At 38.6% G+C, this 23,495-nt stretch overlaps 1 protein-coding gene across 1 annotated transcript; it reads right to left on the reverse strand.

The window, feature by feature from the left end:
• Nucleotides 1-16,414: 16,414 nt before the first annotated feature.
• Nucleotides 16,415-20,513, reverse strand: LOC107785288 (organic cation/carnitine transporter 7). Its single transcript, XM_016606559.2, has 5 exons — nt 20,042-20,513; nt 18,839-19,076; nt 17,250-17,736; nt 16,940-17,142; nt 16,415-16,836 (listed from the first exon to the last, which is right to left on the reverse strand). Exons 1-5 carry the CDS (start codon nt 20,332-20,334, stop codon nt 16,612-16,614), a joined length of 1,446 nt encoding a protein of 481 aa, XP_016462045.1. The 5' UTR covers nt 20,335-20,513; the 3' UTR covers nt 16,415-16,611.
• Nucleotides 20,514-23,495: the final 2,982 nt, after the last annotated feature.

The following is a 23,495-nucleotide window of genomic DNA, read 5'->3' on the forward strand; positions in this document are numbered from 1 at the left end:
TGTTATTAGGTTTATATTCCAAGTCGTGCAATAGAAATCATGTTTAGGATTCATACAATGCATTAGAAATCATTTTCTTAGGATTCATATTGCCTGCTTCAGCATCTCATTCATTAATCCATGTCTTATGTTTATCGCTTAGAAATCCTGCTCCTAAGGCAATAACAATAATGGTATAAAAGGCCGTTATTTCAAAGATTCTCCAATTCTTGTATACATTTAGAAAGCATGCCTTAGGGATTCTATTTTCAACAACCCTGCCATTTGCATGTGCACACTAGGTACCATGTTCTAGGATCCTATTTGCATTTTTTTTAAAACACCTAGTTAATTACTTATTCAGGAGAAGTTAGTAATTTTCACATTGTGTTTTTTGAATAAAATTGGCAACAATCTATGCGATTAGAACATCATGTTTTAGGTAATCAAAATAATCTTCAAATTGTCTTAATGACTTGGAAAAACTACTGCATATCGCTCTACGCCTAGGCAAGCCTTAGGTAATTACTTAAATAAAGTTGGAACTACCTTTGTTTAATCATCAACTATCACAACCAGCTGGCAGGCCTGATTCGGACTTCTTTTTTGAGTCATGTGAAAAATCTGGTTCTGAGTTAAACACCCTGCTTAGGACATTAAATTCAGACCTTAATTGTGTATAAATCATGTTGTCTATGTGCACTGTTTGTGGAGGTATAACTGAGCATTCTACTTGTTTATATGTTCTCCCCCCTAATTGCAGTCTTATATGTTTTTGTATGTCGCTTTAGTATTTTTGCCTTTAAACGTGAGGGTCTGCCTAGAACTTCCTTCTTATAGGAATAGGAGTCCTAAATTCCTATGGGACTTATAAGAATAGGACGGGTAACAGCATGCAATAGAAGTCGAAACCAACCCTCGCTTTAATTACCTTAACGGGGTGGGAAAGGGTAGATATGGATATGATGACCGAGGAGCTAATACCACATGTATCCCCTCTTCTGAGGAGTGTCATATCGGGTATTGCAGTGATGTGATGCATATTACAAACAAACCTAGGACACCCCTTTATTTTTATAAGTACGCTTAGATTATAACTCTTTTCAAAACCTAGCTTTTATTAATCGTTTTTCAAACACTTGTATACTTTAACTTAAATCCCCCATTATTTGAGCCCCTACTTGCCTACTTGCTAATTGCAAAAATTCACAAAAACTGTCTGACTGGGAACCACACTAGTGAATCCTGAGGGGTGCCTAACACCTTCCCCTTAGGATAATTTCAAGTCCTTACCCTATCTCTGGTTATCAGACATAGTTGTAGTTGAACCTTATAGGTGCCCTAATGCACCTTATAATCATTAGGTGGAAACCCTTTAAATATCCAATTTGAAAAAAGAAATGAGTCATTACACCCCATGAATGTCGAAATCCGGACCCCTCTCCACGGAGGGAAAAAGGGGGCGCGATAGCATGTCGACTCTGCTGGGGATATTTAGGCTTTTACCATTTCAGATTGTTCTTGTGAATTTGTACCCCTACCTTATGTGCAATTACTTGTTTAATTCCTTTAAGCATTTAATTTCTTTTTCCAAAGCAAACTCACATATCTTTCTTGTTTAATTCCTTTATAACTGCTTTAAATTATAAAACTACTGTATTTATCGCTTTCTTAACGTGCAAATACATGTCAACATGCTTTTAATTATTGCATAATCATGCTCGACATCACACTCAACTCTTGCCAAACAAATACTATAGCAACGCTTGATGAGTGGTTGTGCCCTTACTATATCATTACCCCTCTAAATTTGGAAAGGCTTATTTGTGGTAAAACTAGTCGATCAGTGGTGCAGTCAACAGTTCTGTGCCTTCCCCCTTGAGTTGTCTGCTCAAGGGTACCAATCTAAAACCCCATAGAAACCTTACTCTGTTTAAATTGTGCATGTATCATGGTCAAACCTAGTTGGATCAGTTATGTTATCCATATAATGATCCTTTAAGATAGCCTTGTCCAAAAATCCACCGGGTTTTCCTAAACCCAAACGGACATCATCACTTTCTGTGCATTTATTTGGAGAACTAAATGCTTTATGCTAATTGTTAATGTTAAATAGTCAAGTCCGGTGGGGGTATGGTCTTAACCTTTTTTGTTTTGCAGAAAATGAAGAACGAAGTCCCCAGCTTTGGTATGGTTAATACACTCTCACTCCTGCTAAACTAGTGGAGGAATCTTCCGTCAAATGACCAAATCAATGAATGGAAAGAGAGGGCCACCAAATTCAGAGAAACGCTAGAATATCTGGAATACAACCTATTGGAATTGGAAGGAAGGGTGAGGAAGAGAGTCACAGATTGCCAGAATGCTGAGGGAAATGAAGGAGAAGAAAGGCATTTTTACTAGTGAACCTACGCGAACTGGAGGATTTGATCAACGAGAACATTCAACCTGAGGAAGGTCCTTCTCGGACCAAATAGATAGGAATTTACTTTCTCGCTTTATGAATGTAATAAGGCCAATGGCCATTAGTGACTTTATTTCTTATTTATTTAGTGTCGTTTTGGGATTCGTCTATTTCTATCAATAAAATGAGGCATTTAGCATTATAAGTTCTCCAAATCAATTTGTTGCTAGGCCTACCTCGGGCACAAAAAGGTTCCCAAATTAGGACACGATTTATATTCCCGCACTATGTGTTTAAATATTGCAATACTCTTTATAATCCTTACTAACTTGATTGCCTTTTGTTTTTATTTTTGTTTTTATTATTCCCCTTCCTAAAGGTTAGTTCGTGCACTCTGGCATCATCATTTTATTCCATGAAATCCAGGGGCCCTCCACCCACTCCTCCTCTTAGTCCTGTTAAAAGCAAGAACAAAGGCAAGATAGAATATTTGAACAATGTTAGGAAGGAGAACCCAACTGAACGGGTTGATGCCACTGATGGCCATGGTATTCGGGGTTCCTAATGAGAATGTGTCACAACTTGAACAGAAACTGCTAAAATTTCAAGAAGAGCTCGATCAGGTTCAAAATCTGGCAAACCTGTCATTTTCCCTCAGCACCTCGGATGCCAACTTCCCCAACACTCAAAACCCTACACCTCCTCAAAATATCCCAAAACAACAAAATTATCCCGCTTTGCACCATCCCAATGCTCCACCAAAGAACCAATGTAACACCTGCCATACCCCAAACAACACTCCCCTACTCATCCCAGAACCTCAGAACTCCACAAACGACCATTTCCACACCATACACCAGGCCACCATAACACTCCTATCTGCGTGGAGACCATGCCACACTCCACCTAACCTATCTCATGCACACCTAAGTCTGATGAAAAGGATCTACTTATCAGGAACTTGGCCGAGGAACTTAAGAAATTGACCAGCCGGATTCAGGGAATCGAGGGAAGCAAAGGAGTCGAGGGGCTGAACTACGAGGATATTTACATACAGCCTGATGTCAAATTACCTGAGGGGTACAAACCTCCTAAGTTCGAGATGTTTGATGGTACAGGTGATCCAAGGGTCCATCTAAGGACATATTGCGACAAGCTGGTTGGAGTAGGGGAGGATGAAAGGATTCGCATAAAGCTGTTCACGAGGAGTTTGAAAGGAGATGCATTATCTAAGTACATCAGCCAAGATCCGAAGAAATAGTCAAGCTGGGTAGGCATTGCATCTGACTTTATGGAAAGATTAGGTTTAATATAGAGAACGCACCAGATGTGTTCTATATACAGAATTTGAAGAAGAAGCCCACAGAGACATTTCACGAGTATGCTACTCGCTGGAGGTCTGAAGCTGCTAAGGTTAGACCCGCCTTAGAAGAGGAGCAAATGAACAAGTTCTTTGTCAGGGCCCAGGACCCGCAGTACTATGAACGACTGATGATGATTGAGAACCACAAGTTCTCCGACATTATCAAATTAGGTTAAAGAATTGAATAAGGTATCAAAAGTGGTATGGTTACAAACTTTGAGGCCTTGCAAGCTACAAATAAGGCTTTACAGTCTGGTGGTATGTCCAAGAGAAGGGACGTAAGGGCCGTGATGGTTGCACAAAGGACCAAATCTCCCCTTAAATACCAAACTTATCCAACACCTCCACTCACATACCAGCCAACCCCGAATTACCAAGCACCCTCACCCTCATACCAAACTCCGCCACCAACTTATCAGTCATCTCCACCCCTTACATATGTTGTACTTCACCCAAATATTCCCAACCCGCTCATGTCTACTAAACTTATAATGCTCAACCATCCCATTATCAATCACCCCCTGCACACCAAAATTTCCCTAGACCCCGACCTAATTTTGATCGCAGACCTTCAAAATAATATACAACCATCGCTGAATCCATCGACCAACTGTATGAGAGACTTAAAGCTGCTGGTTATATCACCCCCATCCCTGCTGCAACTCCTGACAATCCTTCTCAATGGGTTAACCCAAACAAGTCCTGTTTATATCACTCAGGTATGAAAGGGCACAACATCAATGAATATTGCTCCTTAAAAGACAAGATACAGTCCTTGATTGATAACAAGATCACTGTGGCAAAGGAACCCGCTCCAAACATACGCAACAACACTCTGCCAGACCATAATGGTGGAGGTATCCATATGATTGAAATAGAAGATGACTGGGATCCCGAGGGATCAATCGGGTTGATCGCGAAAGGTGATTACCCAAAAAAACCGACAATTACTCTCAATCCAATCACAGTCCAGATCCAGTCATCTGAGGACGCTGAGGTGAATATGTATGTACCTCTCGAGTTTGAAGCAGTGCCATCCGCAAAGGCACCGGCACCAAATAAGGTTGAATTCATGTCTCCGGCAAGTGCACCTGTACCATTTGAGGTTGCAGTCTTGCCACCCAAGGCACATGTTCCATTTGAAGTGAGGATAGTCGCGCCGATCCCAGTGAAGATGTCAACCATGTCACCATTCTATACAAATGTTATACCTTGGGACTATACAGTCGCGGCAAGAAGGAAGGGTAAGGTCAGGGTTGAAGAAACTGTCGCATCACAGGGTATGACAATTAGGGTTTTCTCAACCTCTTTTAAAAAGATCTCTTCTCTGATTTTCAGTGTTGTTTTATGATTTTACTATATATAAACAATTTGTTATGTTTTCTTCTACTTGGTTCATCGTGTTAAAACCCTATGAATTTTTGTTTTTTATCCGGGTTCTGAAACTGTCTTTGTTTGTTTTATATGTATACTTGTTTCGATTAATTTCTTTGTGTTTAGATCCTCTTCTTTATTGACTGATTTAGAGTTCTTACCATTTTTGACTCGACTATTGTTAAAACCCAAATTTCCTAAAACTCTTCTCACTTGTTACTGTGAGTTCTTAAAGACTTCCTCTACTTATTTCTTTGTGTTGGTCTGATCTCCTTTACCTGTTGCTATGTGTTAGACTAGTTTCTTTACTTTGGTTCTATGTATGAGCCATGACTACTTGACATGTTGATTGCCATATTTTGAATGGTTTCTTTTACGACTTAATCCTTAGCCTACTCGTGTTACTGATGTATGTTTATCTAGTTGCTTCTTTTGCCAATATGTTTGGCCTTGCATGTCTGATACACCTGTTCATTCTTTCCTATTTATATGTCGAAGTGCAGAATCATGACCCCTTTCTTGATTGATCTTGATTTCCTTAAGTTACGGTTTGGTTGCAAGGTTTCTTATAAACCCTCAATTTTACTCATTTGTTGATTCCCTTCCTTTATTTGCTGTAATGTTTCACCCTGCTGAATCTTTTCCCCAATTAAGTATATTCTGTACCTAGACTCAATTGTATACTCTATATTCTTACTATCCCTTATATGGTCAGAAATCAATCTTCCTCAAATTGATTTTCTTTCCTTAATTATCCTTGTTAGTATCTGTTAAGCAGTAATTCCTTGATTAAAGGGAAGCGCTTGTATTAATGGGATTCTGATTGTGAATATTTCCATATTTGTGTTAAACTTTTACTTGTTACCTTATTTTCTACTCGTTTTCAAAGCTATAAATACCCTTCCCTCTCTTCTCTAAAGACACGGACAACTAAGTTCAGAATACACACACATTCAAACTCTCTATTATTTCTCCACTACTTGTGCGACTACTTTGTCTAGCCGGCTGAAAGCCAAGGCTAGATTGTGGAACTCTACTCACTTTATTTTTTGCACTTTGCTTCATTGACTGGTATGTCCTAGTTTAATTTTAAAGCTTCAACAACAGCATGCTTCTTTATTATTCAGTCTCTCTCATTCTTGATCTACTTCTGCTTGTGGTTCTGTTGTGAAACCTACATTTAAGTTACATTATCAGCATGCTATAGTGTCTCCCCTTCCCCTTTAGATTAATGCACTCCCCTATGTGTGTTTCAAGGTATACTTTATCAGTCGCTTATTGTGTACTTGCCATCCTGTAAGTCCCAAGTCCCTATCCCTTCAATGTGTTTATGTTCTTTTTGACTAGTTTTTTATTGTGCCAGTACCAGCTATTGTTGTACTGTCCAACTAGTCCTAAGACTCTTGATTTGTCCTAGCCAGTACCAGCTATGTGTTTACAGTCAAATATCCTCTATGTCCCCAACCCCTCTACTCCCCTGTTTGTAACTGCTGAAGCATGTACTCCTCTCTGAATTTGTTCTGTGTGTGTTATTGTTACTCCTACTCCCTTTCCTTTTCAAAAACTATTTTATTAGGCAATCATTATTCTGTTTTACAAACTCACTTCAAACATGTTGTTTCTAAAAACTATTTTCTAACTCAACTCCTGTGAGTCTATGTCCAGCACGCTCACATGTACTCTTAGATTATTAGGTTTTGCCCCTCTTGTGTGAACCTTGATTTGGGACCCTTGAGCTCCCTCTAAACCTGGACACATAAGGGTTGGCTCTGCCACACTGCACTTACTATTGCTTATGCAATCTGGGTATGAGCACTGCCCGGGATCCCTTGAGATCCTTAGGGAACTCTAACATACCCAGGTATGAGAATGGCTTTGGAACAGTATTGACATTTGAAGTGATTTATTGCATAACTCAGAGAGGAAGTCAGGATCAGACTTCCTATGATTGTAACTTCTTATTTTTGCATTTCTTATGTAATTATATCATAGGGTCTGTAATAATTTGTAAACAAGTATTGGGGTAGCTAGTGAAAAGGGATGGGAAATATGCATGCCATAGTTGTTCAAGGGTAGAAAATATGTTATTTGATTTATATTCCAAGTTGTAGGATTCATACAATGCATTGGAAATTATGTTCTTAGGATTCATATTACCTACTTCAGCATCTCATTCATTAATCCATGTCTTATGTCTGTCGCTTAGAAATCCTACTCTTAGGCCAATAACAATAATGGTATAGAAGGCTGTTATTTCAAAGATTCTGCAATTCTTGTGTACATTTAGAAAACATGCCTTAAGGATTATGTTTTCAACAACCTTGCCATTTACATGTGCAACTAGATACCATGTTCTAGGATCCTATTTGTATTTTTTTTAAAACGCCTAGTTAATTACTGATTCAGGAGAAGTTAGTAATTTTCACATTGTGTTTTCTGAATAAAATTGGCAATGATCTATGCGATTAGAACAACATGTTTTAAGTAATCAAAATAATCTCCAAACTATCTTAATGACTTGGAACAACTACTGCATATCGCTCTACGCCTAGGCAAGCCTTAGGTAATTACTTAAATAAAGCTAGAACTACCTTTGTTTAATCATCAACTGTTACAACCAGCAGGTAGGCCTGATTCGGACTTCTTTTCTGAGTCATGTGAAAAATCTGGTTCTGACTTAAACACCCTACTTAGGACTTTAAATTCAGACCTTAATTGTGTATAAGTCATGCTGTCTATGTGCACTGTTTGTGGAGGTATAACTGAGCATTCTACTTGCTTATATGTTCTTCCCCCCCCCCCAATTGCAGTCTTATATGTTTTTGTATGTCCCTTTAGTATTTTTGCCTTTAAACCTAAGGGTCATCCTAGAACCTCCTTCTTATAGGAATAAGAGTCCTAAATTCCTCCGGGACTGATAGGAATGGGATGGGTAACAACATGCAATAGAGGTTGAGACCAACCCTCGCTTTAATTACCTTAACGAGGCAGGAAAGGGTAGATATGGATATGATGACCGGTGCGCTAATACCACATGTATGCCCTCTTCTAAGGAGTGTCATACCGGGTATTGCATTGATGTGATCCATATTACAAACAAACCTAGGACACCCCTTTATTTTTATAAGTACGCTTAGATTATAACTCTTTTCAAAACCTTGATTTTATTAATCTTTTTTCAAACACTTGTGTACTTTAACTTAAATCCCCCATTATTTGAGCCCCTCCTTGCCTACTTGCTAATTGCACAAATTCACAAAATATGTCTGGCCGGGAACCACACTAGTGGATCCTGAGGAGTGCCTAACATCTTCCCCTTAGGATAATTTCAAGCCCTTATCCTATCTCTGGTTATCAGACATAGTTGTAGTTGAACCTTATATGTGCCCTAACACACCTTAAAATCGTTAGGTGGCGACTCTTCAAATACCTAATTTCCAAAGAGAAATGAGTCATTACACCCCATGAATGTCGAAACTCGGACCCCTCTCCATGGAGGGAAAAAGGGGGCGCGACACTGACCACTTGAACTGGGTCAACCTGGTCATTGAGGCTGCAATAGACGAAAACCCCTCCACAAACCAATGATAGTAGCCTGCCAAACCCAAGAAACTCCGGATCTCTGTAGCTGATACGGGTCTAGGCCAGTTCTTGACTGCCTCTATCTTCTTTGAATCAACCTGGTTACCCTCTGCTGATATAACATGACCCAGGAATGCAACTGAACTCAACCATAACTCGCACTTTGAAAACTTGGCATACAACTGACTGTCCCTTAAAGTTTGAAGAACCACTCTAAAATATTGGTCGTGCTCCTCTCGGATGCTAGAATAGATCAAAATATCATTAATGAATACTATCACGAACGAATCTGAGTAAGGCTTGAACACTCGGTTCATCAAATCCATAAAAGTTGTTGGGGCATTTGTCAACCCAAATGACATCACCAAGAACTCATAATGCTTGTGTCGAGTGCGGAAAGCTGTCTTAGGGACATCGGATGCCCTAATACTCAACTGATGGTAGCCAGATCTCAAGTCAATCTTCAAAAATACCTTGGCACCCTGAAGTTGATCAAACAAATCATCAATCATCGGCAATGGATACTTATTCTTGATTGTAACCTTGTTCAACTGTCACTAATCTATACACATTCTCATCGATCCATCCTTCTTCTTAACAAACAACATCGGCGCACCCCAAGGCGAGACATTAGGTCTAATGAAACCTTTTTCAATCAAGTCTTGCAACTAGTCCTTCAACTCTTTCAACTCAGGCAGGGCCATACGATACGACGGGATAGAAATGGGCTGAGTGACTGGAGCCAAATCAATGCATAAGTCAATATCCCTGTCGGGTGGCATACCCGGCAGGTCTGAAGGAAATACCTCAGGAAAACAATAGGCACAGAATCAATAGAAGAAACCTCGACAGTAGAATCATGAACATATGCCAAATAGGCCAAACACCCCTTCTCGACCATATGCCGAGCCTTCATATATGAGATAAAACTACGGGTAGAATGACCAGGAGTCCCTCTCTACTCTAAAGGAGGTAAACCCGGCAAGGCTAAGGTCACAGTCTTGGTATGATAGTCCAAGATAGCATGGTAAGGTGATAACCAGTCCATCCCCAATATGACATCAAAATCAACCATGTCCAGAAGTAACAAATCTACACGAGTCTCAAGACCCCCAATCACAACTATACACGAATGATGGACTTGATCTACCACAATATAATCATCCACCGATGTAGACATATATACAGGAGCACTCAAAGAATCACTAGGCATGACCAGATACGATGCAAAATAAGATGACACATAGGAGTATGTAGATCCTGGATCAAATAAGACTGAAGCATCTCTGCTACAGACCAGAACAGTACCTGTGATAACTGCATCGGAAGCCTCAGCCTCAGGCCTGGCTGAAAGAGCATAACATCGAAACTGGGGCCCACCACCCTGAACTACATCTCTGGGACGGCCTGATGCTGGCTGGCCTCCAACTCTAGTTGCCTGACCTCCACCTCTAATACCTCTACCACCACCTCTAGCACCTCTACCCCCCACCCCTAGCTGGTGGAGCGGGCGGTGGAACACCTGGCGCCTAAACCATAACACGGGAACCCTGCTGCTGCGACTGAATACCCACCAATCTCAGACAAGCCCTCCAGATATGACCATACCCACCACACTCAAAGCACCCACCTAAGTGATGTGACTGAGGAAACTGAGACTGACCTTGGCGACCTGAATGACCACTCCGAAAACTCTGGAGCGGCAGTGCAGTGATAGGAGCTGGTGGTGCACTGTAGGGCTGCTAATCAGAATACTGCATATGAGAACCACGGCCACCTGAAGCGCCATGAGAAACTTGAAGTGCTGACTGAAAGGGTCTAGGAAGATGGCCTCTACCATACGAAACCCTGCCTCCAGACGAGGCACCACTGGATCTTTCTGAATGACTAGGCCTCTTATTAGACCCCTGACCACCCCCTGTGATAGAACCATCTCAACTCTCCTGGTCACATTGGGCGCCTCCTGAAAAGAAATCTCACTCCCCCTCTCCTTAGCCATCTGAAGTCGAATAGGCTGAATGAGTCCCTCAATGAACCCTCTATCTCTCTCTCTCTCTCTCTCTCTCTCTCTCTCTCTCTCTCTCTCTCTCTCTCTCTCTCTCTCTCTCGGTGGGAAGTATGATAAGAGCATGACGGGCCAAGTCAATGAATCTGGTCTCGTACTGAGTAACAGTCATAGAGCCCTACTGGAGATGCTCAAACTGCCTCCGATAGATCTCTCTCTGAGTGATAGGGAGAAACTTCTCCAGAAATAGTTAAGTAAACTGCTCCCAAGCCAAAGCTGGCGATCCGGTTGGTCTAGCCAAACAATAATCCCTCCACCAAGTCTTGGTGGATCCAAATAAGCAAAAAGTAGAAAACTCAACCCCATTGGTCTCCACTATCCCCATGTTCCTGAGAACCTCATGACAGCTGTCTAGATAATCCTGGGGATCCTCAGAAGATGCACCTCTGAAAGTAGTAGTGAAGAGCTTGGTGAACCTGTCTAATCTCCACAAAGCATCGGCAGACATAGTTGTTCCATCACCGGTCTGAGATACCACACTCGGCTGAACTGCTCCAACTGGCTGAGCTGCTGGAGTCTAAAACTGGGGAGCCATCTGCTCCAGAGAGCGAGTAGCAGGAGTCTGGGCTCCTCCTCCGGCCTGAGAGACAGCTGGTGCTACAGGAAGCAAGCCTGCCCGGGTGACACTCTCCATAAAGCCCACTAGACGGACCAGAGCATCCTGGAGTACCGGGGTAGCAATGAACCCCTCAGGGACCTGAGTTGGGCCTGCCGGGGCCGGAACCTCATCATCAAAGTCAACCTGAGGCTCCGCCGTTGGTGCTGCTGCTCTAGGCTGAGCTCTGCCCCTACCTCGGTCTCTTGCACGGCCTCGGCCTCGCCCTCTTCCCCTCATGGGAGTTGCTGCTGGGGGCTCGGGCTGCTGATCGGTGGATGAGAAAGCGCCTGTTTTCGCCATCTGCGAAAGAACAGAGTAGAAATTCAATTAGCATTGAGAAACCAAACCACTCTACAGGAAAGAATAAATGTGAAGTTTTTCCTAATCCTGTAGCCTCTGGGGGATAAATACGGACGTCTCCGTACCGATCCCTCAGACTCTACTAAGCTTGTTTGTGAGTTGTGAGACCTATGTAACCTAGAGCTCTGATACTAACTTGTCACAACCCGGATTTTCTACCCTCGGGAGTCATGATGGCACCTACTAATGAAAGCTAGGCAAGTCAACTATTTGAACAAATTATCTTTTTCCCATTTTTAATCCTTTAACAATTACGAAACAATAGCTTATAAACAACGGCGTTTTAAACAAGCGGAAGAAACAATAAAACCATTTGGATACATATCCAATACATCATCTTAAACAAAGTCTACCCAGAACTGGTATTACAACTCCACAGACGGTCTAAAATTACTACAAACAAGGTTTGAAAAATAAATAATACACTATTTCTGAAATAGGAAAAATACATAAGTTGGCACCCGAATAATGGACTAAATACCTGTTACACACTTTTTGTGGGCAAAAATAATATTACACACTCAACCTTTTAAAAATGTGTCTAATACACACCGCTTTTGACCAGGACTCAGCATGTGTAAAACACCACGATAGAAGCGCGACTACTAATAAAAATATTGTCTAATTATTTATTTAATGTCATGTGTCTGCAATTTCCTCATCTTCCCCACCTTCCTCTATCTCTCTCTTCCGCTAGCCAAAACCTCCCTCCCCCCCCCCCCACCAAATCCCTTCTTTTTCTTTTTCTTTCTGATTTCCTCTTAAATATACATATTTTGCATTAATCTCAAGCTTCCAATCTATTTCCATCTCCCGCCTCCTTTTTTATATATTTGATTTCATTCATATTTAATAAAATTTTGTCATCATCGCAAATTTTTCAATTAATATAACGTTTTTTTCCTTGTGAGTAATTTCGGCTACATCTATCGCGTGCATCTGCCTTTTCCTTAAATTTTGCGGTTCTATCTCAGATTTAAGATTCTTAGCTTCTCACGTTGAAGAGGAGGCTGAATTTTTTATTTTGAAAGTTGGTGGTGGCAATGGCAACCATGGAAATGACAAACAAAATTTTGGAAGAGAACTATAAATGAAAATAGTTTGTTTATGTCTTTGTTGATGTAGATAAGCTTCAATAGATATGGTACCCAAGCAGTTGTAATTTTCGATCTACCTTTGCCATTGTTGCATTTTTGTTTTTTTGAACAATGGCCTTGTTGTGGTGATGATACGGTGGTGTGAGCCATGGCTTATTGGCTTTTGATGTTTTTATTTCTTTCTGGGATTAAATCACTTGGGCTCCTAATTTTTGGGTTGAATTGTGTGTTCTAGTTTATTGGGTGGTCCATGGAGGAGGAGATGGAGGTGGAAGAGATGGGGTTGGAGAAGATGAGGGTATATGTGTAATTTTATATTTTTCATTTTATTTATTTTTATGTTAATGACACGTGTCATGACCTTATTGGTGCGTGACATTACCCATATTTAGGTAAAATGGTCAAGAAAAAAGTGGTGTGTATTTGATACACTTTTAAAAGGTTGAGTGTGTAATATTATTTTTGTCTACAGAAACTGTGTAACAGGGATTTGGTCCATTGTTCGGGTGCCAACTTATGTATTTTGCCTTCTGAAATATGTAAATGAAACAGGATGAAGAGATAGAGGGAGACGCCAGGGCCTACAGACGCCTGCAGGACTACCTCGGAATCTCCGACTGGACTGAAGGCAGTCACCCAAGCTAAGTTCTGAATGTTGCTGCTCCGGGATCTGCATACAGTGCAAAATGTAGTATCAGCATAACCGACCCCATATGCTGGTAAGTGTCTAGCCTAACCCCGGCGAAGTAGTGATGAGGCTAGGACTAGACTACCAAATAAACCTATGCAGTTATATCATATACAACGGAAAATAAAACAGAAATAAACAATTAAGGATAGGAGGGGGACATGCTGCGGGAGAATATCATTTACCAACAGTAACTCAAGAGAAAAGTATAAAGAACAATTTAAAATTTGCGGCAGAAAGAATAAGGAAACTGTAACCAATCAATAACCACTTTTATCATTTATTATTGTGGCGCGCAACCCAATCCAAATCATAAAAACACTGTTGCGGCATGCAACCCGATCCATATCATTTATCATTGTTGCAGCGTGCAACCCGATCCAATTATAATATTGTTGTGGCCTACAACCCGATCCAAATATAATATTATTGCGGCCTGCAACCCGATCCAAATATAATATTGTTGAGGCGTGCAACCCGATACCAATATACAATTCAACACCAATCACAAAAGAGTCCCAGCAAGGGAACAATAGGAAAACAACACTATCCTGGTAAGGGAATCATCTATAACCAAACGTGTTCTAACATTTAGCTTTACAAAAGAAACCTCAACTAGCACCAGTACTCAACCATAAGCACTTTCCACGAGAATAATCATAATTCTTGCCCAACACAGAGAAATCAACAAATTAAGCATTTGTAATACTTATTAAGAACACAACGATTTCAATTTAAGACTCACGGGCATGCTTGACACCAACATATAGATACTTGTTACCATGCCTATACGTCGTACTCAACAAATAACACATAGCAAATAGGACACAACTCCTAATCCTTCAAGCTAAGGTTAGACCAAACACTTATCTCAAACTTCCACGACCAACCCAAGCCTCAAACACTGCTTTTCCTTTAGAATTCGCCTCCAAATTACTCGTATCTTGTCCAAATTGATTTAACAACATCAATAAATGCTAAAGAATTCATACACAATGCTTAATTATAGGTTTCCTATCATTTTTTCCAAAAAATCAAAAATCGACCCCGGGACTACTTGGTCAAAATACAAGGTTCGGACCAAAACCCGATCACCCATTCACCCACGAGCACAAATATACAATTAGTTTCGAAATCCGACCCCAAAACGAGGTCTAAATCCCAATTAATCAAAAAGCCCTAACTCTACCCAAATTCTCAATTTTCTACCATTAAAACCCTAGGATTTTAGATAAAAGTTGACGAAAGACATTAGAGAGTTGAAAGAAATCAGTTAGTGGACACTTACTTATGATATGAGAAGAAATCTCTTGAGAAAATCGCCCTAGGCCTTCTATTTTTGGTGAAAATTTGAAAGAGAAAATGCTGAAGTTTATTTTAAAAGACTTCACTGCCCGACTCTCGCACCTGCGGTGCTTGGGTTGCACCTGTGCATGCGAACGTGCGGAAAATTGACCGCTTCTGCGGAAATGACTAGGCCCGCTGGGGCCGCACCTGCGATAGGGGATCCGCTCCTGCGGAAGCTTGTCCACATCTGCGAGAGGGCTGGACCGCCTACGGCCCTATATGCGCACATGCGAGCTCGCACCTGCGGTGCTTGACTCGTAGGTGCAGTTACACCAGAACTGATGCAACAACAGTGTTTTTCCTGAGTCTAAACACCCTGGAACCAACACGAAACTCACCCGAGCCCTCGGGGCTCCAAACCAAACATGCAAACTAACTGAAAAACATCATATGAACTTATTCGTGCGATCAAATCGCCAAACTAACAACTTTAACAACGAATTTAATATCAAAATCAAAGAAAAATCTCAAGAACACTTAAGATCCAAATTTCACAACCGAGGGTCCGATTCACGTCATTTGACCTCCGTTTCTTACCAAATTTTACATGTTTGGCTTAAATCACATATAAGACCTGTACCGGGCTCCGGAACCAAAATAGGGGCCCGATACCATCAACTTCCAAACATATTCCATTTCCCAAAACTCATATATATTCCAGAAAATAATTTTCTTTAAAAACATTTCTCGGGCTTGGGACCTCGGAATTCGACCCAAGGTCCGGGCATACACCCAAGTCCCATATTTTCCTACGGACCGTCAAATCACGGGTCCGGGTCTGTTTACCCAAAATGTTGACCGAAGTCAACTTAAATTCATTTTAAAGGCAAATTTTATCATTTTTCACAGATTTTCACATAATGGCTTTTCGGCTACACGCCTGGGTTGCGTACACAAATCGAGGTTAAGTAAAAAGGAGGTTTTAAGGCCTTGGAAGACAGAATTTATTTCTAAAACTAGTTATGACCTTTTGGGTCATCACAGAACTAATATTCGAATTCAAGACCAAATTGGTCATTGCTTGCCCCTCCAAAGGATCACAATTTAAAAAAAATACATATAATTTGTAATTGCATTAACTTTATTTAAAAAGTACAAACATGTTATATGGTCGTATCTTTCTTAATATTCTTTATTCTTTGTGTATATTTGTAATTTCTTTTTCATTAATATCACTAAGGTAGTGTCACTCGTAAACTATTAAGTGATAAATCTTATTAGTATCTACTTCGGCTATCTTGCATGAATTACACAATTGCTCTATCTACTAAGGCCCATACAGATGTGTGCCTTATTTGCTCTTGAATCATATTGGTGAAGTGCTGTTATCTGCAGTTTCGTAGGAAAATAGGATCAACACTTTCTTAAATAAAGAACATGGAAGAGGATCATCAGTGGATCTTGAGATTTCACCACTAAAAGGGCAGCCTGATGCACTAAACTTCCGCTATGTGCGAGGTCCAGGAAGGACTAGATCACAAGAGTCAATTGTATGCAGTGTATTTATGTACCAGTTACGCTAAGGCTCCCAATCTGAAATTTCACCATAGAGTCGGATTGAGATAATGGGTATTTTAAATAATAAATAGCGGGTTTAACTTATATACATTGATAGTGTATTAATGATTTAACACGAAATTCAACATGAATAAAGTACCAATATAACTTAAGAGTGCTGCAGCTGTAATAGATAAGCCCATTTCTCTCCAATGTGGAGAGCACATTAATACAAATACTAATTGGTATACAACTTTCTACAAAGAGACATGATCAACAAGTTCACGTCCCTTGGTCTCAACTGGAAAGAGCAGAACACTAATTGCCGATAAAATTAAAACCACTTCAAATAAAATGATTGCAGCCATTTGATGGCAACCTCTAACCAATTGCACTGCAACTAAAGGAGAGACCATCCCTGCAATTCTCCCCACAGAACTCGCAACTCCATAACCAGTCGTTCTCACTGAGGTTGGATAAATCTGCAGAAAAGAGATCAAAATAAGTGTTCATGTCAAGAAATGGAATGAGTCAGACGATGAATTACACTAGGAGTGCTTCAAGATGGAAAAGAGTGACACTCACCTCTGGACAATAGACACCAGCAAGGGTGAAGGTTCCTATGACCCATATACGAGCTCCGAATAGCAATACTGTACTTAGAACCTCATTCTGAGGTACAACAAGCGGAAAAAGGAATAGGAAGCCTAAGACGTACATCAGTGCCATTGAAAATTTTCGACCAACTTTTTCCACCACTAAGACTGAAAAAAGAAGCCCAGGAAGTTCTGAAAGACAAAGGGTAACTTAGATTTACAAATTGCATTCAAGCCAATGCGAACTGAGAGGAAATAACTGAATTGCAATTTTACACAAAAAATGAAAACAGAAGTACCAGCAAGGCTAGTGATGAACACATCTCTATAGAGGCCCGTGTGCTTTTTTGCGTTCAAAGCAACTGAGAAGCATCTATTTTCGCCAGCGCTTAACTGTGATGTCAGCAATATAATGCCATAATAGGAAAATGAATTCCCGAAATAAACCACCCACGTGAGGAGGGTAATTCGTCGTAGCCTTGGGGATAAAAGCATTAGAAATGATGACAATCCTGTTTTAAAATTGGAGGTTTTGTTTTTTCCAGGGGAAAGCAATTCCTCATTCAGCTCATGAGTCACTTGATCAGTAACAAGAATTCCAGGGGGAAGTTTTGTCTTATTGACAATAGCTATTCTCCTCAAGATATCATGTGCATCGCTTATTCTACCTTTGGCACATAGATATCTAGGAGACTCTACTGTAAAAGTGTACAAGAAAAGTGCTGCAAATGATGGAATAGAGGATAAAGCCAGTAACCACCTCCAACCTAGGCTTGGCATGATAATCTGCAAGAAAGACCAAGCAAAGTAGCAATAAGTTTTCCAACGTTTACCTGAGCACAAACAGTATGAGATGCATACTCTACTTTGTTTTCATAGTTTCTCATTTATCACTAATTGATGGGAGCTCTACAGCTCTGTCAACAATAAAAAACCACAGCAAATTGTGGGAGAAAGTGATCAACCACAACTTATCAGGTCGATGACCTGATGTCCTCATACAGTCATCTATGTTCTGGTCGAGCTCCTCGAGCTAGGGCAGTCAGACCAAATTTAGGAGAAATCTTATAGGTTAGTCAGTGAAACTTTTCTCCTCAATCCCTCCCTGATCCTTTATTTGAATTAGTTTTTCTTGGCGAAGATTTAAGACATGGTTTTTTTGGGGAGGAAAGCATTGTGCTGACAAGTGCCGACACAATTGGGTGAAAAACATGTGCTTATTTATTTTGAGATATAGAGTACAATTATACTAGAAACTTCTTAGAGAACTGGAAATAGAGGTAGAAGTAGAAAACTGTTATAAGAAAATATTCACAAGAAATCAAAACAGAAAGAAGTGTGTTTGTTCAGTGTGTATACATATACATACACACCACTTTTCAGATCATGCTTACCCTTCAAAAGAATGCAAACAAAGATGGACATGTTTTTAATTTATAAAGAAAAAGAATTTGCATAAAAATATCACTTTTAAAAATTATAAATTGGAAAAAACAAAATACTCTTTTCTTGTTAACTATAAGCAAAAAGCGGATCTTATTCACTTATATACGTGTTCCTTCACGTATTTGAGAATCGTTACTCAGACATCCCTTATCCTAAAGACATCATTTACACATACAGCACCTTCCACATTTGGATGATAGACTTCTAGTCATCCTTTAAAATCTGCACGTGGACCTCAGGGAAAGCTAATTTCAAGAAAGTAAAAAAGATGGATAGTTTGACCAGCTAATCCATCCTAACTTAAGCTCATCTGAGTTGGCACGATTTAACAAAGGGGACCAGGTGAGTGTAGATAAAATGATAATCTTGTGCAAAATCCTGAGAAGAGGAGAATGATTTCTTCAGATAAGCAGTGCATATCACAAGCAAATTAAGGATGTACCATTGCCAATAAAGCCTCAAGTATTGTTCCAATTGTCCAAAAAGTTGAATAGATAACCATCCATGTGCCCCTGTTTTTAGAAGGCACAAATTCAAGAAACCAAGATCCATATACAGGCCCACCACCCAGACCAATTCCGACCAGCATACGAAGAATGAGCAGTGATATATAGTTTGGAGAAAAGGAACTCAGAAATGCAGATATGGTAGTCACTATTGCCACAGTCAGAAGACCCTTCCTGGTGATGGAAAATGAAAGTGGATAATCATTTTCAGTGCACAGATATGACAAACTTAAACCAAAGAACTATTGAGCAAATGCATCTATCATTTATTGAACAACTAAGTATTGCATTTAATAACCACGGATTAGCTCAAGTGGCAAAAATTGAGGGACTTGTGACTTAGGTCACATGTTCGAGCCCTACGTCATACGAACTAAGCCTGGTATTTATATGGAGAAGAATAGAGGAGTGGTCCATCATCCCCAGTTTCAAAGGCGGTGCGGTTGGTCCCGTATGGATTTCTCGTTCATAAAATAAATATTGCATTTGGTAACCAAATTCATCAACAATAACAATAGCAGTAAAGAAAAGCTTGAGAAAACATTTAAGGCATTTAAGAAACTGATCAGGTTCAAGTTGACTGACCTACAGGCTACAACTATAATCACTCACAATATGATTATTTACTAGCCACATAGCCCTTTATAATCAGAGGCGGACCTATGCTATACAGAGGGGGTCACCGGCACCCATAAAATTCGGCAAATATTTCATATATACATGTATATGTCCTTAGAAAATAGTAATATATTAGTAGTGGACACCCTATATACAAAGCAGATTTTAGTTAAATCCAAAAGTGCACCTGCGACTTTCAAATCTTGGGTCCGTTTATAATATTCCCTCTATTCCAATTTATTATCAGTCCGTTCCAAATCAATTAACTCAAAACTTTTGATTATACTTTTAATGAGAAGCTTTTATAGCCGCATAAACGTCAAAAATCACAAGTTTCAAAAGTGTTAAAGCCACAAAAATATTATGGTACGTTTTTGAAAAAAAAGAGTAAGAAAAACACAAACTTTTCACTATGCCTAATTGAAACAAGCCATAAAAAACACAGCCCAGTGCACCAAACTCCCGATATGCGCAGGTAGGGGGAAGGGGCAAAAATACTGAGAAAAGGAAAAAAGGCTTGCCTTCTGCCATAGTTGTCAGCAACAAGGCCCCAAAAGTAAGCACCAATGAGCATTCCAGAAAATACAACAGTAGTAATAAGACTTTCTTGGGTAGAAGAAAGTCCCCACTGAGATTTAAGAGCTGGTCCAATAAAAGAAAGAATCATAACTTCAACAGCGTCAACCATAGATCCAAGACCCGCATAAACCAACACCAAATATTGGAATTTGCCAAAACCCAATGATGTAAGTGCTTCATCCAGTGTGTACACTAGTTCATGATCTTCATCCTCTTGCTGCTGTTGCAGTGCCATCGCAAAATTTTGGTCAATGAATCAAAGGAATAAAGCAAATTGAAGGTGAAATGTTTGTTCTTTTATAAATCCATTTTATTTGGCAAAATACATAGATCTTAACTACTTAAGGAGGAAATGACAGCCAAATCGACGGTTCCTAGATTCCCGGTACTCCTCTTGGGTCAAACCCGTTGCCAAAAACTTACTCACATCACTTGTTTATACCTAATTTACTAATAATTAAGTAATTTTATTAGGTAAAAATATATAATTTATTAATCATAATTAAGTGAGAGGAATTTATTTGAGAATATATGTCATGCACTTATAAGTATGACGTAAATATCGAGTTTGAATAAGTATTTACTTTAGTAAGTACTCTCCAACTTTAATTGGGGTTGCGGATTCGAGTCATCAACGAAGTTAAGTGGAAAGCTTGTGGGAAAGGATTCAAAATTGTGATTTTTTTACTTTAACCAAATTTTTTATTAATTTATCCATAATATTAATTTTTATTCTCAAAATACTCTTCCAAAATAAAACTCGTAACTCTATCCATTTTATTTCAATTGTTTGTTCTTCTATTTGTAAAGATATTCTTTTATTTATATTTTTATAAATATTCATATTCTAAAGGTATTTTAGTCATTTTAATAAAAATTGCTATTACTACATCAACTTTTTATTTTTAATTTCAGTACTTATATACAAATATATACTAACTATTTAAATGAAATGAACCTTACAAAAATTGAAATGAAGTGAGTATCATACTATCATGTTAATCGTTTCCTTTTTTTCGAATAGCTATAATATTTAAACTAAATTAACATTTTAAATTCAGTGTATAATTACAATTTACAATCATATAAAATGAACCGATTCCAAACTCATACTCGAGACAAATAAATGGTGACAAAAAGAAAGGATTGGGTGGAACGTGAGAGAAAGAGAGAAAGAAAGAGAGAGGAGGACCGACAAAGCTTGGTGGTGGAATGGTAAGTACTCCTTATCCTTAACTAGAGGTCTCAAGTTCGAGCCCCTGGGTATGGAGTCGCCTTTGTTAGGGAACGCTTTATATTCCAATGTGGGATTTTTCGGCACGAATCTAAATCTAGTCAGACCCCAATGTGGGTACCGAATACCGAGTGGGAAACAAAAAATAGAGAGAGGAGGAGATAAGAAACGAATGACATGTGTTGAAAACAAAGAATTTAGGAAAAATGGAAAAGTATAATAATCTAAGTGAGGTCAATTTCGGAGTGCTGAATATTAATGGAATCTATGACACAAATAATGACAACTTTGATGCTATGAAATGTTTTATGATTTTTCAAAAAATATGTGCAAATAACATAAAATAAAAACTTAATACTAGCATATATCAAGGGCAAGTTGTAAAATAATAAAATACAAAATACGAAAAAGACATGTTTAAATCAAGAAATGATTTAAAAGGGAGAAGTGGTGGAGGTGGAGGAGGCCATGGTGGGAATGAAGCCAAGGGGGAAGTCGTTTTGATATAAAATTTTATTTTATTTATTATTCCTGATTTTGGAGTAATTTTTTCCTGAGGATTTGGCATTGCATAACAATTTAGTCCAATAATTGACAGAAAATAGACTATCTTTTAGCATTTGGCACACGTAACCTAAATTTAACATTTAATGATCTTCTCTCTCTTCTAATGGTCCAACCATTACCCTAAAAATAGGCTTTTATTTTCTTTTTGTTAGAATTCGAAAATATTTCAAGATTTTTTCCCAAATCTCTACAATCTTTTTTCTAGGTTTTTAAATTATTTCTCACAAGCATTAAAAATTATAAATATAGTTTGTATATCATAGTGTATATCCAAGTGTATAACACAAATAAATTTTATTTTTTGTATATCATACTGTATAACATGTTAAATAACGTGTATACCAATATATACATTACAACTTTATTTTTCTTCTTTGTGTATATCAAAAATTTATTTTCCTTCGATAGTTGTCTATAATTTATTATTATCTTTGTATCCAAGTGTATCACAAAAAACTAATTATATTATTTGTATATCACACTGTATAATACATAATAAAACGTGTATATCAAAATATATATCACAAATTTATTATCCTTCTTTGTGTATATTAAAATGTATATCAAAAATTACTTTCCTTCCTGCATATACCAATGTATAATATATAATTTCTTATGAATATATATATATATATTCATAAGAAATTATATATTATACATTATATAGTGTGTGTGTGTGTGTGTGTGTGTATGTATGTATGTATGTATGTATGTATGTATGTATGTATGTATGTATGTATGTATGTATGTATGTATGTATGTATGTATGTATGTTTGAACCTCGAAGAATTGTATGCACATATTAATTTATCGCTCTATATTAAAGCTTCGCTCCTCTGAACTTGATGGGTAATACTGAGTAAACCAATGGTAGAGTTAATCCACCATTTTAATCTCATTTGGAATAGGGAGGGAGGGAGGGAATGGGGGAGGCAGCGAACAAGAAGGGGGAGGGGAACCAGCGAACAATAAGAGGGAGAGCAGCAAACGGTTAGGAGAATAAATAATAAAATAGGGTAGTTTTTAGGATTTGGCTATAAAATGCTAATTATTTGGGGCTACTTTTGCCAAAATCTAATATAAGGCTAAAAATTTGCCAATTCCCCTTATGTATTGTCATCAGGTGTCAATTTTTCTTTTTTCCTTCCCTTGGGTAGTACTTTCTAACGAAGTTGATCCGTTTGGATCTTGATCCATGATACTTCTTCCATCTCAAATTATATGTCATATTTTTCTTTTACACAACCCTTAAGAAACATTAATTAGAAGGAACTTTTGACTATTTTATACTTATTTATGTCTTAAGATATAATCTGTCTTTATGAAATATTTATTCTATTTATGTGTCATCTCCATCTTCAAGAACAATTACTACTAAGGATAAAATAAGAAAAAAATAATTAATTTTATCTTGAACTTCTAAAATGACAAATTATATAAAATAACTAGTTTTAGAAAGCGCGACAGATAATATGAGACGGAGAGAGTAGTTTTTTTAATCTATTTTAACGATCAAATCTCTTTATTAAAGGGAAAATGGGTGCTTCGGATCCATGATAGCCCTTTTATTTTTTGACGATTGGATGTCTCTGTGA

Source organism: Nicotiana tabacum, chromosome 10 (genome assembly GCF_000715075.1).
Source record: "Nicotiana tabacum cultivar K326 chromosome 10, ASM71507v2, whole genome shotgun sequence".
Classification (NCBI taxonomy): domain Eukaryota; kingdom Viridiplantae; phylum Streptophyta; class Magnoliopsida; order Solanales; family Solanaceae; genus Nicotiana; species Nicotiana tabacum.

Excerpts from the sequence above, each read along its gene's own strand:
- LOC107785288 (XM_016606559.2), bottom strand. The coding sequence starts at position 20,334 with ATGGCACTGCAACAGCAGCAAGAGGATGAAGATCATGAACTAGTGTAC. Across the intron at positions 19,077-20,041 it reads GCTGACAACTATGGCAGAAG|GAAGGGTCTTCTGACTGTGG; the intron begins GCAAGCCTTTTT and ends TTCCATCACCAG. Across the intron at positions 16,837-16,939 it reads CTGGTGTCTATTGTCCAGAG|ATTTATCCAACCTCAGTGAG; the intron begins GTGAGTGTCACT and ends TCTTTTCTGCAG.